Source organism: Onychomys torridus, chromosome 22 (genome assembly GCF_903995425.1).
Source record: "Onychomys torridus chromosome 22, mOncTor1.1, whole genome shotgun sequence".
NCBI lineage: Eukaryota > Metazoa > Chordata > Mammalia > Rodentia > Cricetidae > Onychomys > Onychomys torridus.
Genome location: NC_050464.1, coordinates 30,047,109 through 30,067,010, shown reverse-complemented (window position 1 = coordinate 30,067,010; position 19,902 = coordinate 30,047,109). Strand labels below are relative to the sequence as shown.

At 47.5% G+C, this 19,902-nt stretch overlaps 1 protein-coding gene across 3 annotated transcripts in view; it reads right to left on the bottom strand.

The window, feature by feature from the left end:
- Positions 1–1,393: 1,393 nt before the first annotated feature.
- The window catches only part of Anapc5 (anaphase promoting complex subunit 5), a 31,508-nt gene continuing 12,999 nt past the window's right edge, over positions 1,394–19,902 (bottom strand). For 2 of the 3 annotated variants that reach the window (XM_036171611.1, XM_036171613.1), the window contains 12 exons: positions 19,191–19,292; positions 18,235–18,425; positions 15,074–15,155; positions 14,367–14,456; positions 12,745–12,926; positions 11,582–11,717; positions 9,947–10,021; positions 6,990–7,111; positions 5,444–5,551; positions 5,225–5,372; positions 2,206–2,368; positions 1,394–1,728 (listed from right to left, as the gene is read on the bottom strand). In XM_036171611.1, the coding sequence (XP_036027504.1) occupies positions 1,517–1,728; positions 2,206–2,368; positions 5,225–5,372; positions 5,444–5,551; positions 6,990–7,111; positions 9,947–10,021; positions 11,582–11,717; positions 12,745–12,926; positions 14,367–14,456; positions 15,074–15,155; positions 18,235–18,425; positions 19,191–19,292 (1,611 nt within the window). In that variant the 3' untranslated portion in view covers positions 1,394–1,516. The remainder of the gene's footprint in view (positions 1,729–2,205; positions 2,369–5,224; positions 5,373–5,443; positions 5,552–6,989; positions 7,112–9,946; positions 10,022–11,581; positions 11,718–12,744; positions 12,927–14,366; positions 14,457–15,073; positions 15,156–18,234; positions 18,426–19,190; positions 19,293–19,902) is intronic. The other variant, XM_036171612.1, reaches the window with a different exon arrangement.

Genomic DNA, 19,902 nt, shown 5'->3' with positions numbered 1-19,902 from the left:
GTTGGTCTTAATATCATAAAATAAATAAACTAAAAGATACCTTCTCCTGGTCAGGCGGTGGTGGCGCACACCTTTAATCTCAGCACTCGGGAGGCAGAGGCAAGCGGATCTCTTGTGAGTTTGAGGCCAGCCAGGGCTACACAGAGAAACGCTTTCTGGAAAAACAAAAAGAAGGAAAAAGACACCGACCGTCTCCTTTTTAATCTCTGGGCAGAGACTGATACACGCTTGTCAACAACCAAGACAGAAAGCAGAGCAAACCCAAGACGCATGAAAGCCTGCAGGGGGGTGGGGACAGACGAACATGGGACTGGGCTACAGCTCAGTGGCAGAGCACTTGCCCAGCATGTGCCAGGCCCTAGGTTGGATCCTCAGCCCTGGAAAAAAACAAAAACCACAACCACAAGACCTTTTCATGAGGGGTGTGTGTATGACGTGTCAGAACCTGTGGGCATGTGCATGGCAGACAGAGGACACCTATGTAGAGTTGGTTTTCTCTGTTTTATATGGGTTTAGGAGATGGAACTCAGGATGTCCCGTCTATGTGGTAAGCTCCTTTAGCCAGGCCTAGACATTCTTTTTAGATGCAATTTTGTGGGCACATGTGAATGAGGGCTCGTGTGCTCGTGCGCACATTTTGGGGAGGGGGGTCCAACTGAGGCCAGGCACCCTCCCTGTCACTCTCCGTTTGACTGAGTCTCAGGTTCTCTCACTGGAGAGCAGCTCACAACCCTGCTGTTCTCAGCAGACAGCTTGCTTGGGCAAGCCCCTCGGCCTCCTGAGTGTTGGGACAGTCAGCAGCAGCCATGCCTCCCCCACTCTTATGTGGGTCCTCAGACTTGCATCTCCCCAGCCCTAAGTGTTATTCTCGCACTGTTTACCGTGCACGAAAAACCACCAGGTACAACAAAACCCACTGTTTAAGGGAACAGAAGGGGTGTGCATAGGCCTATGGGATGACTGTGCAGGAAGAGAGGGGAGGATTAGGTGGAACCCGCTTTTACAGGTTCCCCCACATATGCGCATATGGGTTTACATAGCCACGCCATGCATGAGCATAAATTACATGATCACGCAGGGCAGGGATTGGGTAGGACATGAGGCCCTGGGATGATGAAGCATCTTGCCTGGCTACTGGACAGCGCATGTGAGGTCATGTAGCTGAGGGAGTGGCCAGGAATTCTAACACTTAGTTTTACCTTTGGAAACAGGGTCTCACTCGCAGCACTGGCTGGCCTTGAACTCCTATGCAGACTTGGTAGATCCTGCCTCTACCTCCCAAGTGCTGGGATAGGGCCTGAGCCACCAAGCCCCTATAAGCAGATTTCTTAAGAGAATACACATGGTTCTTACAAAGACCCTGGTAATTCCACCCAGAAAGAACCCCTCAGACAAACAGACCCGAACAGTTTATTGACAGGATAACATGTTACGACCACCATTTCAGTGCAGGAAGGGACATGAACATGTCAGAGTGTGACTGGTACCCTACACTCCAGCCAGCAGGGAGTCTTTTCTAGAGATGGTTAATCAGGGGCACCCCATGGGAGGGCAGCTCCTGGTGCAGCTGCCGGAAGACCATGGCACACCGGTTCCTCTCCTGGGTCTTGCCGAGGGCATGGTACAGTCTGGCCTGGAAGTAAGCAACATCCCTGATTCGCTCTCTGCAGTCAACCTTGGCAAAGTAGTTCTTGGCTTCATTGAGATTCTCAATTGCGGCCTCCAGAGCTGACAGTGGGATGGGGGGGAAGCGGGGAGGGAAATCAACATTTAACACTTCAGGTTTCAAAACTTGCTATCCAGATTCAGCATACAGCAAATATTCTTATATTCTCCACTCATTAAAATGTGAAAAAAAAAAAAAAAAAAACCCACCACACTATGGAAAGCTTTGTCTCATTTTTGTTCTAAAAATTAAAATTAAATATTAGAATGCCAGGGTTTGAGAGATGGTTCAGTGGTTAAGAGCACTGGCTGCTCTTCCAGAGGACCCAGGTTCAATTCCCAGCACCCACATGGCAGCTCACACCTGTCTATAACTCCAGCTCCAGGGGATTCATGCACCAGGCATTCAGGTGGTGCATGCAGGAAAAATACCCATACACATAAAATAAATAAATTACAACAATTGGAACACTAGGGCGGGTGGGGGGCAGCTGGCAAAGGCTACTGCCGGCCGAGCCCGACGACCTCCACAGCTCCTACCTTCTGCTTTCTTCACAGGGTCATAGGAAGCGGCTGAAGCCACCTGGCACTTGGACACTAAGAACATGGCACGGCCTTTATCCAGGATCGCCCCATCGGCCAGGATGGGCTCAATCGCCATGTGCAGAAGAGTTAAGGCCTGTTCTGGGATTCCAAGGATGAGCTGAAAGAGAAACAGCAGACATTGCACGCCCGTGTCCTGTGCCCACTACCAAGAGCGGCTGGGTTCTCTGGCTCATCTTCTCCACGACACAGGCCAGCTCATCCTGAACGACACTCCCAGAGAATACAAGCACACCACAGTATGATTTCTAGAAGAGATGCAGCGGGGGAGTGATCATCTGTATTATGGAAAGCTTTGTCTTATTCCTTCTTTTTTATAATGTTTTATTTGGGTTTGGGTTTGTTTTATTTATGATGAGGTCTTACTATTGTAGCCTAGGCTGGACTGCAACACACTACGTAGTCTAGGCTGGCCTCACATGTGCAGCAGTTCTCCAACTGTCTCTCAAGTGGTGCGATTACAGACAGGCACCACCTAGCGCAGTTACATTAAGACTTAGCCAGACTTCTTAGGTGGTAGAAGCCTGGGAAAACTCTCACTCCCTGATCTGACCCGCAGCACCACAGAGAGGAGGGAAGAATGACACAGTCATAGTAATCTAAGCACCACAGACAAGGACTCGGCCAGGCAGTCCTAGGCCCGGGACCAGAGATGCTAAGGCAGGAGGCCACATGTTTGAGGCTAGCCTGGGCTACAGAGACTCTATCTTAAGAACAATGTACACTAGCCACGTGATGTGGTGCACACCTTTAATCCAGCACTTGTGAGGCAGAGGCAGGTGGACCTCTCTGAGTTTGAGGCCAGCCTGATCTACAGGTTCCGAAGCTACAGAGAATCCCTGTCTCGAGAAAAAAACAAAACAAAACAAAACAAAAAACGTGGCACTACTAATATAAAGATAAACATATGGTCAATTAAATACAACTCAGAGTTCAAGAATCAACCTATACATCTAGCATGAATTGATTTTCTCAGAGGTGCTAATATTATTTAGTGGGAGAAAAAGTTGGTATGCCCTACCCCCCACCCCCAAGACAGGGTTTCTCTGTGTAGTCCTGCTGAATTTTGTATACCACACATAAAAAATAATTCTAGATAATTCAAAGAACTGGTCTGGAACAATGGCTGAATCCATAAAGTGCTTGAAGGCAAGCATGAGGACCTGAGTTTGACCCCTGGAACCCCCCTCAGTATCTGTGCCTAACCCTAGCACTGAGGAGGCAAAGGCAGGGCTTGTGGGCTGCAGCCTGCCTGAATCTACGAGCTCCGGGCTCAATGGGAGGTAAGGCGGAGAACAATCGAAGAAGACAGCCAAGGTTAATGTCTGAAAACACACACACACACACACACACACACACACACACTAGTGCAGACACACTAATATACATTTAAAAATTTCAAACCCCTATATATAAGTGCTAAAACTTTAATATTTGTGAAAAAATAAGGAAAAGTCTTTATGCCGTTAGAACTGGCAACCATTTCTTAGACACAATACCAAAAGCAGGAGAAAAAAAAAATGTAAACGGCTACATGAGACCCTGTCTCAAAAAGAAAAATTGCACCGGGCGGTGGTAGCGTATGCCTTTAATCCCAGTACTCAGGAGGCAGAGCCAGGCAGATCTCTGTGAGTTCGAGGCCAGCCTGGTCTACAGAGTGAGTTCCAGGAAAGGCGCAAAGCTACACAGAGAAACCCTGTCTGGAAAAACAAAAAACAAAAAACTAAAAAAAAAAAAAAAGAAATTGCTAAAACTGAATCTATTAAAATAAAAAATTATCAATAGACATGGTCAAGAAGAGACACCTTATGATTAGAGAAGACAGGACAAGCTTGTAATCTAGCACTCCAGAGGTGCAGATCAGTTTAAAGCTGCGTAGTTCGTATGAAGCCAGCCTGGCCACATAAGTCCCTGTTTCAAAACAAACAAGTAACAAGAACTCTTATCCGACAACATCAAAATCAGACAACTCATTTAAAAAACAGGCAGTCACACCTGTAATCTTGGTACCATGGAACTGAAGCTGGAGGACAGCTCCAAGTTTGAGGCCAGCCTGGTTAATATAGTGAGTTCCCAGGCTAGCCTATGCTATATAGCAAGACTGTCTGAAAGTGGGGTAGAGGTAGCCAGGTTTTGTGACACAAAACACTTGAGAGGCAAAGACAAGTGAATCCCAAGTTTTAGGCTAGCCTGGGCTACATAGCAAGATCTTACATAGAAAAAAAAAAGGAATAAAAAACGAAAAATGATCAAAGAAGGCCTAAAGAGAAGGCTGAGTCCTTACGACGTACCACTCTTACAAAGAACCTGAGTTCAGTTCCCAGAAGCCACATGGGGCTGCTCACTACCCTGGGTCCAAGGGATCCAATGCCCACTTCTGAACTCTGAGGGCACCTGCACTCATGTGATAACCCCCCCCACACACAAACAAATAATAATGTTCACCAGCTATCTCTCTCTCTGTCTCTCTCTCTTCCCCCCACCCCTGTGTCTCACAAAGCCCCTCGGGTGTGGTGGCTGCCTGTAATTTCAGCGCTTGGGAAGCAGATGGTTCAATTGTTAAACTGCCTGCCATGAAACCAGAGGGCCATGGTTTGATTCCCAAGCAACCACATAAAAAGCTGGACAGTGACATGTGCCTGCAATCCCAGTGGCAGCTCAGTAGTTAGCCAGCCGAGCTTACATGACAAGCACAGGACCCAGTAGAGAGCCTATATAAAAAAGAAAAAAGGGGTTGGGGATTTAGCTCAGTGGTAGTGCGCTGGCCCTGGGTTCGGTCCTCAGCTCCAAAAAAAAGAAAAAAAAAAAAAAAAGAGAAACTCAACATAAGATGGACAGCTCCTAAGAAATGATATTGAAGGCTGACTTTGGCCCCCACGCACACACACGTGCACTCCATACACATAAGCATAGCACACCCTCACCACCCAGTCCCCCCAAAAAGCAGCTGGCTTACCTGGGCATAAGCCAAGTTGAGCACAGTTTCCGAGGCCAAGTACTGTAGGCGGTACTCTTTGGAGAGGGCCAGGGCCTCCAGGAGCACGGGCATGGCGATGGTCGGTGAGGAGGACCGCCAGTACAGCTCTGCCACCGAGAGGAGGACGCTGGCACAGAGAGGAGGACGGGTGAGAGGGTCCACCGCCACACCCCCGGGACAGCCCCAGAGACCGCTTACCTGATCACCATCTCCGTGTTCTTCAGCTTCTGACAGTACGTCAACAACTTCTGGAGAAGCCTGTGGGCCTCCGTCATCTGGTTCTGAGCCTGCAGGACAACGGCTTTTCTAAAGCCGTCAGAACAAGAGCAGCAATTACACAGATGTCTGCGCGCTCAACGGCGGCCATTCTGGAGCAAGGCTCCATCTCCTCAGCAAGACTGCTATCCTCTGCAGGGAAACGACTGAACTTTTGTTAAAAGAAAAGCAGGAAGGGGAGGAGGAGGAGAAACTGAAAAGCGGAAGCAGCGGCTGCCACCCCGGGTGTGATCCCAGCTTTGGGAATCAGAGACAAGAGGAGCAATTCAGAGACACCCTCAGCTACACACCAAATCGGAGGCTGGCCAGAGCTCCATGAGACCCTGCCTCGGACCAGCAATCCATGCAAGGATGTGCATGTGCACAGAGAGAAGTCTGCCTGGGCCAGCAAGAAAGCCCAACAGGCAAAGGGGCTTCGTCCAAGCCCGATGACCTGAGTTCAATCCCAGGGACCCACACAGTGGAAGAAAAGAACTAACTCCTGAAATCTGTTCTCGATCTCCACATGTGCACTATGGCACACACATGCTCACACAGGTATACACACACAAAATAAGCAAACAAAATATAATAAAAAATTTGTTAAAGTCTTGGGTTATAGCTATCAGAATCTCAGTTACTATCTCTAGGAGATATTCACTTTCTAAACTTCAATTATCTGTTTTTGTTGTTTGTGACAGGGTCTCTCTACATGATCCTGGCTATCCTGAAATTCATTATATAGACCAGGTTGTCCTAGAACTCACAGGAATCCATCTGCCTCTGCCTCCCTGGCACTAGGATTTAAGGCATGTGCTACCACACCCAGCTATTAATTATCTATTTGCTTATTTCCTAAATGAAACAGAAAAAAAGCCTAGACTTTTCCAGTTAAAGCTGAAAGTAAATTAATGCACACACAAAAGTCTAGTAAATAAAAAACTATTAAAAAATATTCGGACAGGTGGCTCAGCAGTTAAAAGCATTTGCTCCTCTTGCGGAAGAGCTGGATTCTGCTCCAGCACCCACATGGTATCCCTAACCCCAGTTATAAAGGATCTCTGACCTCCACTGGCACTAGACACTCATGAGATGCACACCCATACATTCATACAGAAGAAATAGTTAACTAGTTAACTTCATAAATTGTTCTGGAGCCAGTGAGATGGCTGAGCAGGTAGAGCACCAAGCCAGGCGACCTGAATTTGGATCTCAGAGCACATGCGAAAGCTGGGCAGTAGCACCAGGCCTGCAATCCTGGCGGAGAGAGGGAGAAGGGCATCTCTAGGAGCCCTCAGGCCAGCTGGCCCGGCAGAAACAGAGGTGAACAAGAGAGAGCCTGCTTGAAACAAGGCAAAGGGGAGGGCCAGCATCAGGCTGTCCTGACCGACACACGTGTTCTGTGGCCCTTGCTCAAGCACACAGAACGCACACAGGAGAATTTAAGCAAGGGGTTTGTTCTGTGGTGACAGCACTCCAGGTTTCTTACCTGTATACGCCCTCTATGCCATTGAGCGCTGTGATTCCTGTAACGAGTGAATCGGCCAGATGGAATTTGCCATCATTCATTGCTCTGTCAAACTGTATTTTCTGATCACACAGCATCCATAACTAAGAGACAAGAATGAAGGACAAAAAGGAAAATATGCATGTTATTGTTCAATAGCAATATCAAAGTATATTCGTTTGCTTAGCAAACATTTTAATAATTCACATAATTGTGTTTGAGATTATTTATTTGTTTTTTATTTAAAGTTACAAGCAAGAGAGGTTAGGGATTTAGCTCAGTGGCAGAGCGCTTGCCTAGCAAGTGCAAGGCCCTGGGTTCGATCCTCAGCTCCACAAAAAAAAAAAAAAAAAAAAAAAAAAAAAGTTACAAGCAAGAAAAAACGCAAAGAGAAGCCTGTGTTTGTGGTGATGGCAAACACTTGCAATCCAGCACTGGAGAAAAGAAAGCGGGAAGATCTTCGGTTCTACTCAAGTTCTCAGCAAATTCTATTTCCTTCCCGTTTTCCATACTAAACATTTGCTTTGTTGTCTGCCATTCCCATTCATACTTCCTATACTTTTATAACCCTTAAACAATACACAGAATGGGGCTCTTTGGTTTCTAATTTTGAGACAGTCTCATGCATTGGGGCTGGGCCCAAAATATCCATATAGTGCATGCAGGATGACTATGAACTTTTAAAAGATTTACTTTAGGTTTATGTGTATGAGAGTTTTTTTTTGTTTTGTTTTTGTTTTTTGAGACAGGGTTTCTCTCTGTAGCCTTGGAGCCTGCCCTGGAACTCACTCTGTAGACCAGGCTGGCCTCGAACTCACAGAGATCCGCCTGCCTCTGCCTCCCGAGTGCTGGGATTACAGGCGTGCGCCACCACGGCCCGGCTGTGTATGAGAGTTTTGCCTTTCCACACGTAAGTGTCCCCACTTGCATACCTAGCACTCCCGGAGGCCAGAAGAGGGTGTTAAGTCCTCTGGAACTGCAGTTCCAGAAGTTGTGAGCTGCCATTAGATGGTGGGAACTCAACTCAGGTCTTTTACAGCATTGGCCAGTGTTCCTTTTCTTTTGAGCTGAAGATCGAACCCAGGGCCTTGCGCTTGCCTAACTCTACCACTGAGCTAAATCCCCAACCCTGGCCAGTGTTCTTAACCTAAGGTAATCTTGCTAGAACCTGACTATGAGTGTGTGAGTGTGTGTGTGTGAGGCGGGGGTTACTAGAGACTGAACCAGGGCCTTGAAGATGCCAAGTAAGGGTTCTATCACTGAGCTTACATCCCCACCCCATGATTTTGAACTTCTCATTGTCCATCCTACCTCCAGCCCCTGAATCCTGGGATTGTAGACATCCACCATCACATCCAAGTTATGCGGTACGAGGGGCAGAACTCAAGGTTTGTGCATGCTGGGCAAGCACTCTACCCACTGAGCCACATCCCTAGCCTGAGCTTGGTTTGTTTTGTTTTTTGAGGCAGGGTCTCACTATGTATCCATGGATGGCATAGAACTCATTATATAGACCAGGTTGGCTTCACACTCAGAGATCTGTCTGTCTCTGCCTCCCATTAAAAAATATGAGAAAAGACATCCTACTGTGGAATATTATTCGAAGATGTTACATTCGTTTATGCTGTAGAACATTTGTTTAATGATACAAAGATATGTTGCATTTTAAAATAATTTTTTATGTGCATTGGTGTTTTAACTAAATGTATGTCTGCGAGGGTGTCAGATTTTAGAGTTACAGACAGTTGTGAGCTGCCATGTGGGTGCTGGGAATTGAACCCGGGGCCCGTTGGAAGAGCAGCCAGTGCTCTTAACCACTGAGCCATCTCTCCAACCCAGTGAAGCTGTGTTACTTTGCCTGTCTAAAACATCTGATGGTCTAATAAAGATCTGAATGGCCAATAGCAAGGCAGAAGAGAGGACAGCTGGGTCTGGCAGGCAGAGAGAATAAATTGAAGAGGAGCAAGAAAAGAAGGAAGAGGACTTTAGGGGCCAGCCACCCACCCCCTAGCTACACAGCAAGACACAGAGTAAGAATGAGTAAAAAGTAAAGAAAGGTGTATGGAAATAGAGAAAAATAAAAGCCCAGAGGCAGAAGATAGATGGTATGATTTAGTTAAGAAAAGCTGGCAAGAAACAAGCCAAGCTAAGGTTGGGAATTCATAAGTAAGAATAAGCTTCCATGTGTGAATTTATTTGGGAGCTGGGTGGTGCCCCCCAAAAAGTATAAAGAGTAAAAAACAAACAACTACAACATCCACTCCCCACATGTTTTTATTTTTGATTCATTTATGGATCTGTGTGTGGCTCTTGGTACGTGGTACAACTGCCTGCCGAGCATGGAAGGGGCTCTGGGAGTCCCTAGAGCTGTAGTTTCAGGTGACTGTGAGCTCCCTGACATGGGTGTTGGAAACTAAACTCAGGCCCTGTACAAGAACAGTCCATGTTCTTAACCACTGAGGCATCTCTCTAGACCAATGAGCTGCACGTAAGATAAGTAACATCATTTGTACACATCCTTTCCACTTTTCTGCAGTGCCAGGAAAGGAACTGTGGAATGCCTGGCAGATGCTCTACCATTAAACTACATATCCAGACCAACAACTTCCTTTGCAGCTCAATGTTTTTCTGAGGGAAGACTCTAAAATGCTCCACTTTAGAGGGATGCAGCTCAGATGGGAAAATGCTTGTCCAGGGTGCCTAACGCTTTGGGTTTCATCCCAATCATAACACAGCCACTGTGACAGAACATGTCTGCAATCCCAGCACTTGGGAGGGGCAGGCAAAAGTATCAGAAGTTCAACGTTATTCTTAGGTAGAGAGTTTGGAGATTGCTTGTGATATCTTTTTACCATGTCTTTAAAAAAAATCCTACTTGACATCACAGTAAAAGCATTCTTTTCAGAAATAAACCCACTGGCACAACAAAGGTATGCTACCTGGGCGTGCTGACTGTTAGGTGGGAACCGCTCCTTCAAGTGCTTTAATACTTCAGCAGCGGCGGCGAAACAACCCTAAAATAGAAAGGCGTAAGTTGATTGACATACCAAAATGGAGGCTACACCTGCTCACACTTCCAGGAGGTTCACGTGACCTACCTGAGCTTCATTAGCCAGCCAGAAGACAACAGGCACAGGGAACTGAATGTCATAGTAAGGTATCTTTTTATTTTTTTTTTTTTGTTTTTCGAGACAAGAGTTTCTCTGTGTAGCTTTGTGCCTTTCCTGGAACTCGCTTTGGAGACCAGGCTGTCCTTGAACTCACAGAGATCTGGGAGTGTTCCCGAGTGCTGGGATTAAAGGCGTGCACCACCACCACCCGGCCTGTAAGGTATCTTTTTTTTCTACATGTTCTAACAAATTTTATACTTTCTTTTCATCTTTTTTTTCATGTTAAAATGTGAACTTTAATTGTAAAAACTGTTTCCTGTAAATATAGTTATTATCAAACTCTGCACTCAACTTGGTTCAGATATATATAGAGACATGATTTATACAGATGTTATCTGTACCACAGAACAGAATCCATTCAAAAAATGGCTACACTTAGCCTCATTTTGAAGAAGACAGGGTCTCAGCTGGGTGGTGGAGGTGCATGCCTTTAATCCCAACACTCAGGAGGCAAAGGCAGGCAGATCTTTGTGAGTTGGAGGCCAGCCTGGTCCACAAATTGAGTTCCAGGACAGTTAGAGCCATTACACAGAGAAACACTGTCTTCAAAACAAAAAGAAACAAACAAAAAGACAGGGTCTCATTGTAATCTAGTCTGGCCATGACCTCCCTCTCCTTCCTGCCTCTACCTCCTAGGTCCTGGGACTACAGGTGTGCACTACTATGCCTGCTTAAAAACTGTTTTGAATTAGACTGGCAAGCAAAGCTCTTTCTAGAAAGAAAAACAAAAACTTACAATCGGACAAATTACAGCAGGCCGAGATTAAAGGCATGCGCCACCATGCCCAGCCTATTCTATTTCTTAAATACAATAGCCACAACCTCTTGGTCCCTTCACTGATGTCAAAATACTCTTCATTTAAGCTGGGTGACAGTGGCACATGCCTTTAATCCCAGCACTTGGGAGGCAGAAGCAGGCAGGTCTCTGTGAGTTCAAGGCCAGCCTGGTCTACAGAGCAAGATCCAGGAAAGGCGCAAAGCTACACAGAGAAACCTTGTCTGGGGGGATGGGGGGAGAAAGCCCTTCATTTGACGAATTTGGCACATTCCACATTTAGACCATCTCCGTGGGGGATTTCATTCTTCGGCAACCTGTACCAACCAGACCCATCCGACACACAGCTGGTGCTTTTCTCAAGCACTAAGGGAAAGAAAGGCAGAGCCTCCAGTGCCCAGAAGCAAAACTGGTCAGTTCACCTGTGTTGCAGCTGGATTTGAAATGCTCCTCCAAAGCCCACCGGTGATTAACATTTGGTGCACACCCTGGAGGCCATGTTGGGATCAGGAGGTGAGCAGACCTCCACTACCACATGCACCTGCTATGATATACCGCACCTCCTTCCAAGCTGGTTTTTCAGGAATGCTGCCACAGCACCAGATCACAAACTAACCCAAGGGACCCACCTGCTCTGCGTGTAGCTCTGCAAGGTGGCAGAGAGCGACGGCAAAGGACTCCGTGTTGTTCTGCTGGACGCCCGCATTCACTGACTCCAGACTGTTCATGCTTAGCAACATCTGGGCTTGCTGCAGGGCCATGGTGCTGGGTGGGGAGAGGGGACAGTTTCCCTTTAGGGAGCAGACCCAGGCTGCCCCTGAGCCATACTGAGAGTTCTCCTCAGTGGAGACACAAGAAAGTGAACTCTTGCGGCTCTGGATGTGTGGAGCAACTCCTCCCCATGCCAGCTCTCCAGCTTTCGGGCCGAGGAGAGGGAAGCATCCTGGGCGTGCAGGCCCCAAGGAGACGCAGAGTAGGTCCGCACAAGTGGGAGCACTCAGCACCCAGATCCCCCCTCCCCCTCCCCTCCCCGATGTTCCCTGAGGTCACGGGCTGTTAATTAGGTTTCACGGGTAAATTCAGACCCGGTGCCATCCTGGCACCGGCTGCTCTGGCAATGCAGGCAGTGGCCAGTGTCGGCAGCTGTTTCAGAGCACGCCGTGCCAAAAAATTATCTGAAATACAAAAACAAGACTGGTAAAGAGGCACTTCCTTTCATTACTGAATTCCTAGAGACAACAGGCTGTCTAGGGACGGGTGAGACGGGGCTCCAGAGGAAAGTCTGGTTCCGAAGTTTACTTCCGAACCACAGGTGGCTGAGTGGAAACCAGAGCGGCTGGAGGAGCTATTCCAGAGCAAACACTCGACAGAGACACCGTCTTGTCTACACAAGCAGTTGTGGGGAGGGACGCTGGACTTGCACAAGGAGGCCATGCAGCATGCGAACAGGAAGGAGGGGTCTCAGCTCCGGGTCAGGTGATCTAGGTTGGAGCCCCAGCTGGTCACTGGTCAGTTATACTCATGATCTTGAGATCAAATGTGCAAACCAGATGAGGGATCACCCACCGGTTATAGACAAGAGCAGCCAGAGAGAGTAAACCGTGTAGTGGGGCAGACTTTGCCAAGTTCGTGCAGCCTACAAAATGTCTCCAGATGACGAAGCATTTTCTCTAATCCCCTCCATGAACAACTTCCAAAGGGGACAACCTTGCACAGGACCAGTGTGAGAGCTCCTGCTTATCTCTAAAGGCTCCACACTTCCGTGGCTCTGGCAGTCTGCCCGGAGACCTACCTGCGGCCGTACAGCCTCCAGATGGCCGTTTTCTGTGCGATGCTGATGTCAATAAGCTCCGACAGGCTGTGTTTCCAGTGCAGCAGGTCGGAGTCCTTGAGGGCGTCCATCAGCTTGTTGGCCGTCTTCCCAGCAAAAGCTCTCTGTTGAACAAGGGACTGTATTCCCAGGGAGGCGAGGTACTAAGGGGACAGATATACCCACGACCCAAGATAGAGATTACATGACAGAATTGGTTTTGCTCTTCAGAAATGTGGTGGGTTTCACATTTCAGCACATGCACAGTGACAGCTCTGCTTAAAGGAGTTCCTACGGCCTGACCTCAACCCTGACCCATGGAGATGTGTTCCTGAAACTCTAGGGCTGGAAGAGAAGCAGAGGGTACACGGCAAAGAGCCAGGGCTTCGGCATTAGGTGACCTGGACTTAAGACACTGCCTCTGCTACTTACTGTTGACTTAGGGCCAGTCACTTAGCTTCTTAGCTAAGCCTCAGCTTCCTCATCTGTAAAATGGGCATCAAACCTATCATAAAGAATCGTGGTAAGGATTACAATGAGATAATAGAGCAAACAGTGCCGGGCACATCAGGTAACAGGAGATCAAAAAAGGATGCCTGTCATGAGCGACAAGTTATCTTCTTAACCTCTGGAATAATCTTCAAGGGTAAAAAGCTTAACCAAAACAGGCAGTTTAAATCTGTATCAAGAGTGTAGTAAGCCGTCTCTAAAGAGCTACGTCAATTCTGTCCATGTATGTTATGTTCCCTTCCCCGAAGCCATCACACAGGTGATGCACAGATGGAACAGATGTGCACTAAACTGCTCTCAATTTCACGGTCGATGATCACGGACCGACCAGACGCCAAGTCAGAACAATGTTCTTCCATCAGCAGTCAGGACCCCAAAGCCATCCTACTTTCTGCACCCAGACCCCGCCCTCTGCCTGTCACTGAGGCTACAACAAAAACAGATCTTCCTGGCAGGCTTTGCTTACTGTTTAAAACAAGGATCAGCAAACATTCTGGCAAGGGTCAGAGTAGATTTCAGTTTCCAGGCCACATTTGGTCTCTGCTTACTTGTGGCTGGCTGTCCTCCGGCCCCATCCATCTAGACGTGTAAACCTTTCTTAGCAAAGTTCATACACAGGCAGACGGAGCACCAGATTTGAAAAATAGGCTGTAGTTTACCAATCCCTGGTTTAAAATTAAGTCTTCCCAGGGCTGAGGATGTAGCTCAGCGGTAAAGCACCTGCCTAGCATGCATGTGTAAGGTTATGGGTTCTATCTCCAGCACTAAAAAAAGAAGAAAAAAGCCTTTTCTATAATTTTTCTAAGTGAAAATGTACTAACTGTTACTCAATAAACTAAAACTAAACAAAGCTCTCTTATCAAATCAGTAAGTGGAGCTCTCACAGATGTTATTAGGACAAAGAGAATAGAGAGAAACCTGCCCAAAAGAATTTAGTGGTGTGATTAATAATTCAAGTCGTAGGAAGCAAGCAAGAAGGGAAACCACATGTAGAGATACCCACTCTAAGTCTATGCTGGGTCACGGCCAAGGTGGGCGGAAGAAGAGACTCAACACCACTTACTCTAACAATCTCACAGAAAGATGAGCCTTACCGGTAACCCAAAATGTACTGCTTTCTTCACAGAATGCTCCAGCAGAACATAGCTATCGGCTCTCTTCTGCCCCAGCACATAAAGCCAGCTCTGGCAAGAGATAACCATCAAAATGTGTCATAACAATGGCAATGGCCGATGTTCCAGTGCAACATCACTGTGGACATAAGGAAGAATCTAAAGGGACAAAATAAACCCTCCCAAACACTGTCTGTCTCTTGTGACTTCTGAGTGTGAATGAAACCTGTCAGGAATAGCAAAACCTTTAGCAAAGCCAGACTGAGATAAACTTTATCTCTGCCAGCCCCCAATGGTAGGCACTTCAGAAAGAAGCATAAAGCTCCCATGTGGCATTTCACTGAGATGAGAGTCACGGGTGATTGTCAAGTGTCTCAGTACTCCATATACTTGGCAATTACGCTTTAATACACCACTATCACACCAAGTTACGAGGTATAAAACATAGTTTCATTAACGCCAGTATCGATGCAAGACTTGACTCTCTCTTTCATGGCGAGCTGTACAGATAGAAAGTGCTCAAAGCAGGACAATGAGTGACCCTGGGGCCCTGAGGGTGTCTACCTAAATAGTTTCCCCTCACCGCTAAGGACCTTTGCTCCCACTGCAAAACAACCTGGTTAAAACTGGGCCTTCAGGAGGCCAACTCAACCCGTGAGCAAAATCCCCAGACCAGAGGACGGCCTCACCAAACAGTGCTGCAGACACACGTGATCGTTGGACTCCTGGGCAATCCTAATTGCCTCCTGCAGGGCGAGCTCTGCCTGTTGACTAATGACAGACTAGACATTACCAGGCGGTTAGCGATCACAAATATACAAGCGTCAGTAGCAGGAAGTCATGTGCGAGCAGGCTCTACTGCAGCATGGCTATTTATGGACTGCTTTCCCAGTGGCTGCCCCAGCCTCAGGAGCAGGAAACAGCCACTGTGGAGGCAGGGCCAGGGGAATGTGTAGTCAAGGAAATGGCTTTCCTTGCTGCTTCTAAAATGTTTTACCCAGCCGTCCACTGCCAAGAGAACAGCAAGGAAAAGACAAGACCGCTACTTTACTTTTCATTAAGTTATTTTTTGTACTGTTAAAAACAAAATCAACAACCATAACACATTATGAGCAGTTGCTACTTTATCATCATCATTAAAAAAAATCAGTTTCCAGAAGCAATCTGAAGGCTCCTATTTCTGGTAAAATTTTCCCTGCTCACGAACAATTGTTCACTGAAAATCAAGATGGCCTCCGCAACGTCTCAATGAGCATGGCAGCCCAGCCAGCTACTCTCAGCTCCGATGAGCTAGCACCAATGAAAACCCCCCATTCTGCGACACTCCACTAACTACTACTGCGCGCTGCCCTCTTAACCTGTGTTAATTTTATTAACCACCTCCCAAGTGCACAGGCCATGCCTTCCGCTCTGGGTTTCCCAAAGGCAAATGACAGGAAGACAGCCTTACTAATACCGCCAGACCTCCACGTAAGACCCAGAAGTTCCCGACGCCGTCTGCCTCAGCAAGACATGCACACTGACTTCTCTTCCAACACCAGCAACAGCTGCACAGGTGTAATTTAACTAGGCAGTCCTGGACTTTCTTCTTAATGTCTGTTCAAATGGAAAGCCAGGTACGTCTTCACCTGTTCTTTCGAACTGCTTTCCAAGCTGAGCAGAAGGTAATGCCCTAGATCGTGGGCTACTTGAGGAAGCACACACTCACACACAGGGCCTCAGTTAGTATCACACAGTGCTAAGCTAAGGAAAGAGGAGTTGGAGAGAACCATACATCGGGACAACTTCCAACACAGAAACTCCAAAAAAGTCAAGCAAACGTTTTCAGTAAAAGAACCTGGCTTGGTGGCACAGGCCTGTGACCAGGCTAGGCTACATGGGACTGTCTCACAAAGGCTAAAACAGAGCAAGAGGCAAGCTGGTTTCACATTTGACGTGTACTGCGATACCTACTTGGTTTCCCAAGACAGAAGCAATGACCTCCTACACTGCTCAGAGTGGACGCCAGAGTTCTCACGCATGACCAGAAAATGCTGACCCTGTCACCTCCTACTTCTCCTCACATACAGAGCCAGGATGAGCACAGCTCATACCGTAAGCTCCTGCCCTGGACCCTCTCCCTGAAGTGACTATTCCCTCCAAACACAGGCACAGGCCCTTGGCTCCCCTCAGTCTGTCTCCAATCTCGGGCCAGCAGGCTGCAAGCAGGACCAACCCAGACCTGGGCACCTGTGCACGAGCACACACCTGGGGCAAGAGCCTTCCTTCTCCCAGCAACGGCAACTCTAGCAGCAGGGCTCCTGCCGGTCCAGCGTCACCCTCTGTACTACTACCTCTCTCTCCACAGTGAGCGTCAATCACAGCAGGGTTTCCTATTCTCACCTCTGTATCCCCTGACATTCACAAGGGTGCCTAGCAGGAAGTGTATGATCAGTAAACAGTCATCAAAAGTCCATCATTACGGGGCTAGGGACAGGACTGTCAGCAGAGTGTGTGCCTACTTCTAGGTTCATCTCCGCTACCATATAAGCCGTCGTGCTGGTATGCACCAGAAATCCCAGCATTAGGAGACAGAGGAAGGAAGATTACAAGTTCAAGTCACTCTTAGCTATGTAGCAAGTTGGAGGCCAGTTGGAAAACCTGAAACCCTGTTAAGAAAAAGAAAGGTCTTTCGGGCTGGAGCTGTTGCTCAGTGGTAAAGGGGTTGGTTATCTAACATCCATGGGGTCCCGGGTCCCAAATCTAGCACCCCAAGAGGAGTGAAAATCCAACCAACCGAACAAGAAACCACACTTGATCCAAAGGTTATTGAAGAAGAAAAAGGAGTTAGCTATCATAAGGTATTACATAATCGTTGGTTTGGAGTATCAGTCTGTGGCCTGAATCTCCCTGAGGACATCCTCTGGACTGAAGCACCACAATGCTTTTCTGAGGGTCTGCTCAGCAGTGTGTTTTTCTCAGACTGTGTCTGGTAACTTGCAGCCACACTTGCAATCAACCTAACCCTCCTATACGACCTTCTCTACAGGAAGGTGTCCACACACTTGCCCTGACTACAAGTTCTCATGTATTTTCCACAAAACAAAATAAACAAACAATAAAGCCAGGTATATACCAAAACAAAATCAACCAGCTTCACGGCTTCGTGAACTCATGCAAAGGCACACAGCATTTCCAGCAAGCTACGCAGTCTTCTACCAGCAGACTTAACTTTCCTTTAGCTTTTCAAATACTGAAAATAGCTTCCACAGCACCATCATTATGTCCAAAAATCCTTTTGGGAACCCTTGGCCTAATGACCTCATTTCCCCATCCCTAAATGTCTGTTGTTCTTAGAAGTAAAAAGCGCGGATCAGGCACTAAAACATGCACTACTACATAGTGACGCCAGGGGGCATACTACCAAGGAGGATTTTCATTGACTTGTGTTTCAGTGTAGAAAGGTTCACTCTGGAAGCTAGAAACAATCTAGAAAAATCTTAAATCAGTTTCTTTCTTCATTTTAAAATAAAAATTGCTTGTTGTTTTGTGACAGAGACTTCCAGGTAGCCCAGGCTGGCCTTGAGCTTGCAGCTCTCCTCGGACCTCCAACTCTTGAGTGCTGGGATTACAGGCATGTGCCACCATGCCTCAAGAGTGGTCTTTGTTCATTTCTGAGACAGGTCTCACTACAGCCCTAGCTGGCCTGGAGCTGGCTATGTCGACCAGGCTCATCTCCAGGTCAGCAATGCATATGCCTCTGCACGAGTGCATCACTACACCTGGCAATGGATTATGTTTTAAAACACACTTCAGTTAACACCGAGGAGCTGGTCTTCCACGTCCGCATGGACAGAGTCTACGAACTTACTAGTGACCGAAGCGGCAGTGCAGGGCAGCCAGGTTCAGAGCAGCGTATCTCAGGCTCCGGCCATAGCCCTCTTCCCCATTACTTTTGCCCTCAGCTCCAGTGAGAATCAGGCGGTCAAAATAATGAAGGAGGCTGTGCGTTGAGCTGAAAACATCTTGAACACGGAGGTTGTTTAAGTAGCTGAGGTAATGCTAAAACAAAAAACAATCAGTAGTCTCATGGAAGCCAGGGTTCAGCTTAATCTTTTCTTCACAGGCAAAATAAGAGATTCAAGACCCTGGGCTGCACCAGTCCACAGGCGACAAGCAGCAATCCCATTAGGTGTTTGTTCAGGCTTATCCTAGATACACAGACTACGATGGCTGTGTTAGACCCTCGAGCAACACGGAAGGGCAGCACACCTCCCCAAGTAACGAAACCCTGATCCACGTACAAATTTAAGTTAATTCTTCTAAATGTCCGACTGAAGACAGAGTAAGACTAGGAAAAATTAGCTACCAAGTTAATTCTCGCCCTTTGCTCTGAATCACAGACTTAAACCACTCTCCTAGTGGGCGGATCTGTTACTGGAAAACAAAGAGCCGTTGGACGTGAGAATGAAAGCTGATGTCAAATCGAGTATCATTAAGAAGGTCACAGAGTAACACACTCGATAGAGAATTAAATGATTGGATATTTAATTTTTAAAAGTACTCACCAAAGGGAGAAAATATTTTGCTTTAGCCCTAACATGTTTTTATGAATCAGTTACCATCTCCTGTCCAAAGCCGGCCCCACGATGAGTAGAATGCAGTGGCAGGCCTCTGCCCGAGACGGTGGGAGAGCCCTGCAACCCAGGCCTGCTCTGGCCAACAATGTCATTTCTTTTAGAACCTGGAATCTGTGTGGCTATCTGACCTACTGAACAGCACTGACCTTTCTGTGCAACCCAACAACAAATTCTGGGAAAAACTCACTGCTTCAGCAAAATCAGGATTAAATTTCAACAAGTTGTTCAATTCTTTCTGCAAGGAAGCCGGGGTGAGGGCTTTAGTCTCATCGTTCTTCAACAAAGCAGCCTGCAAATGACAATGACAACAGATTGGGAAGGGAAGGTCAACAAACAGGGAGTCCGGAGGAACTGAGGTCACCTGATGGTTGGCGCTCATCGGCCTCAGTCCCTCCTTTCTAAACACAGACTGTGGATGAACCAGCACACACAGGCCTATTCTCTTCCCCTGGACATAGCGGCTGGGCCAGCACTCCTCACCCACATGCTCCTTCCAGGCCCAGCCCACCTAAGACGGTCCCAGTTTATACTTCATCCACGTTCTATCACCCAGGCTAGGCAAGGTCTTGAAGGCCATGCTCCCTTGAGTCCTCTGCACTGCCCCTTCCTGTGGGACCGGCCAGATTATATGTAAACTGTAAACCTGAGCCCTCCCAAGACCACGGACTCATTAGACAGATGTGTATTTATTAGTCCAGACAGATGTGTTTATCCTTCTACCTCCGGCACATGCAAAGCACCTTACCATGTCCCCTGCACTGTCCTCTGCCTAGCTATTTCACAACATGCTACTGTGACAGAGATGCTCAATGGCCCCCTCCAGAGCCCAGGTTGGTCCCTAATTTGGCAGCACTGAGAAGTGCTGGGGACCTTTAAGAGGTAGGTCCCCACACACACAC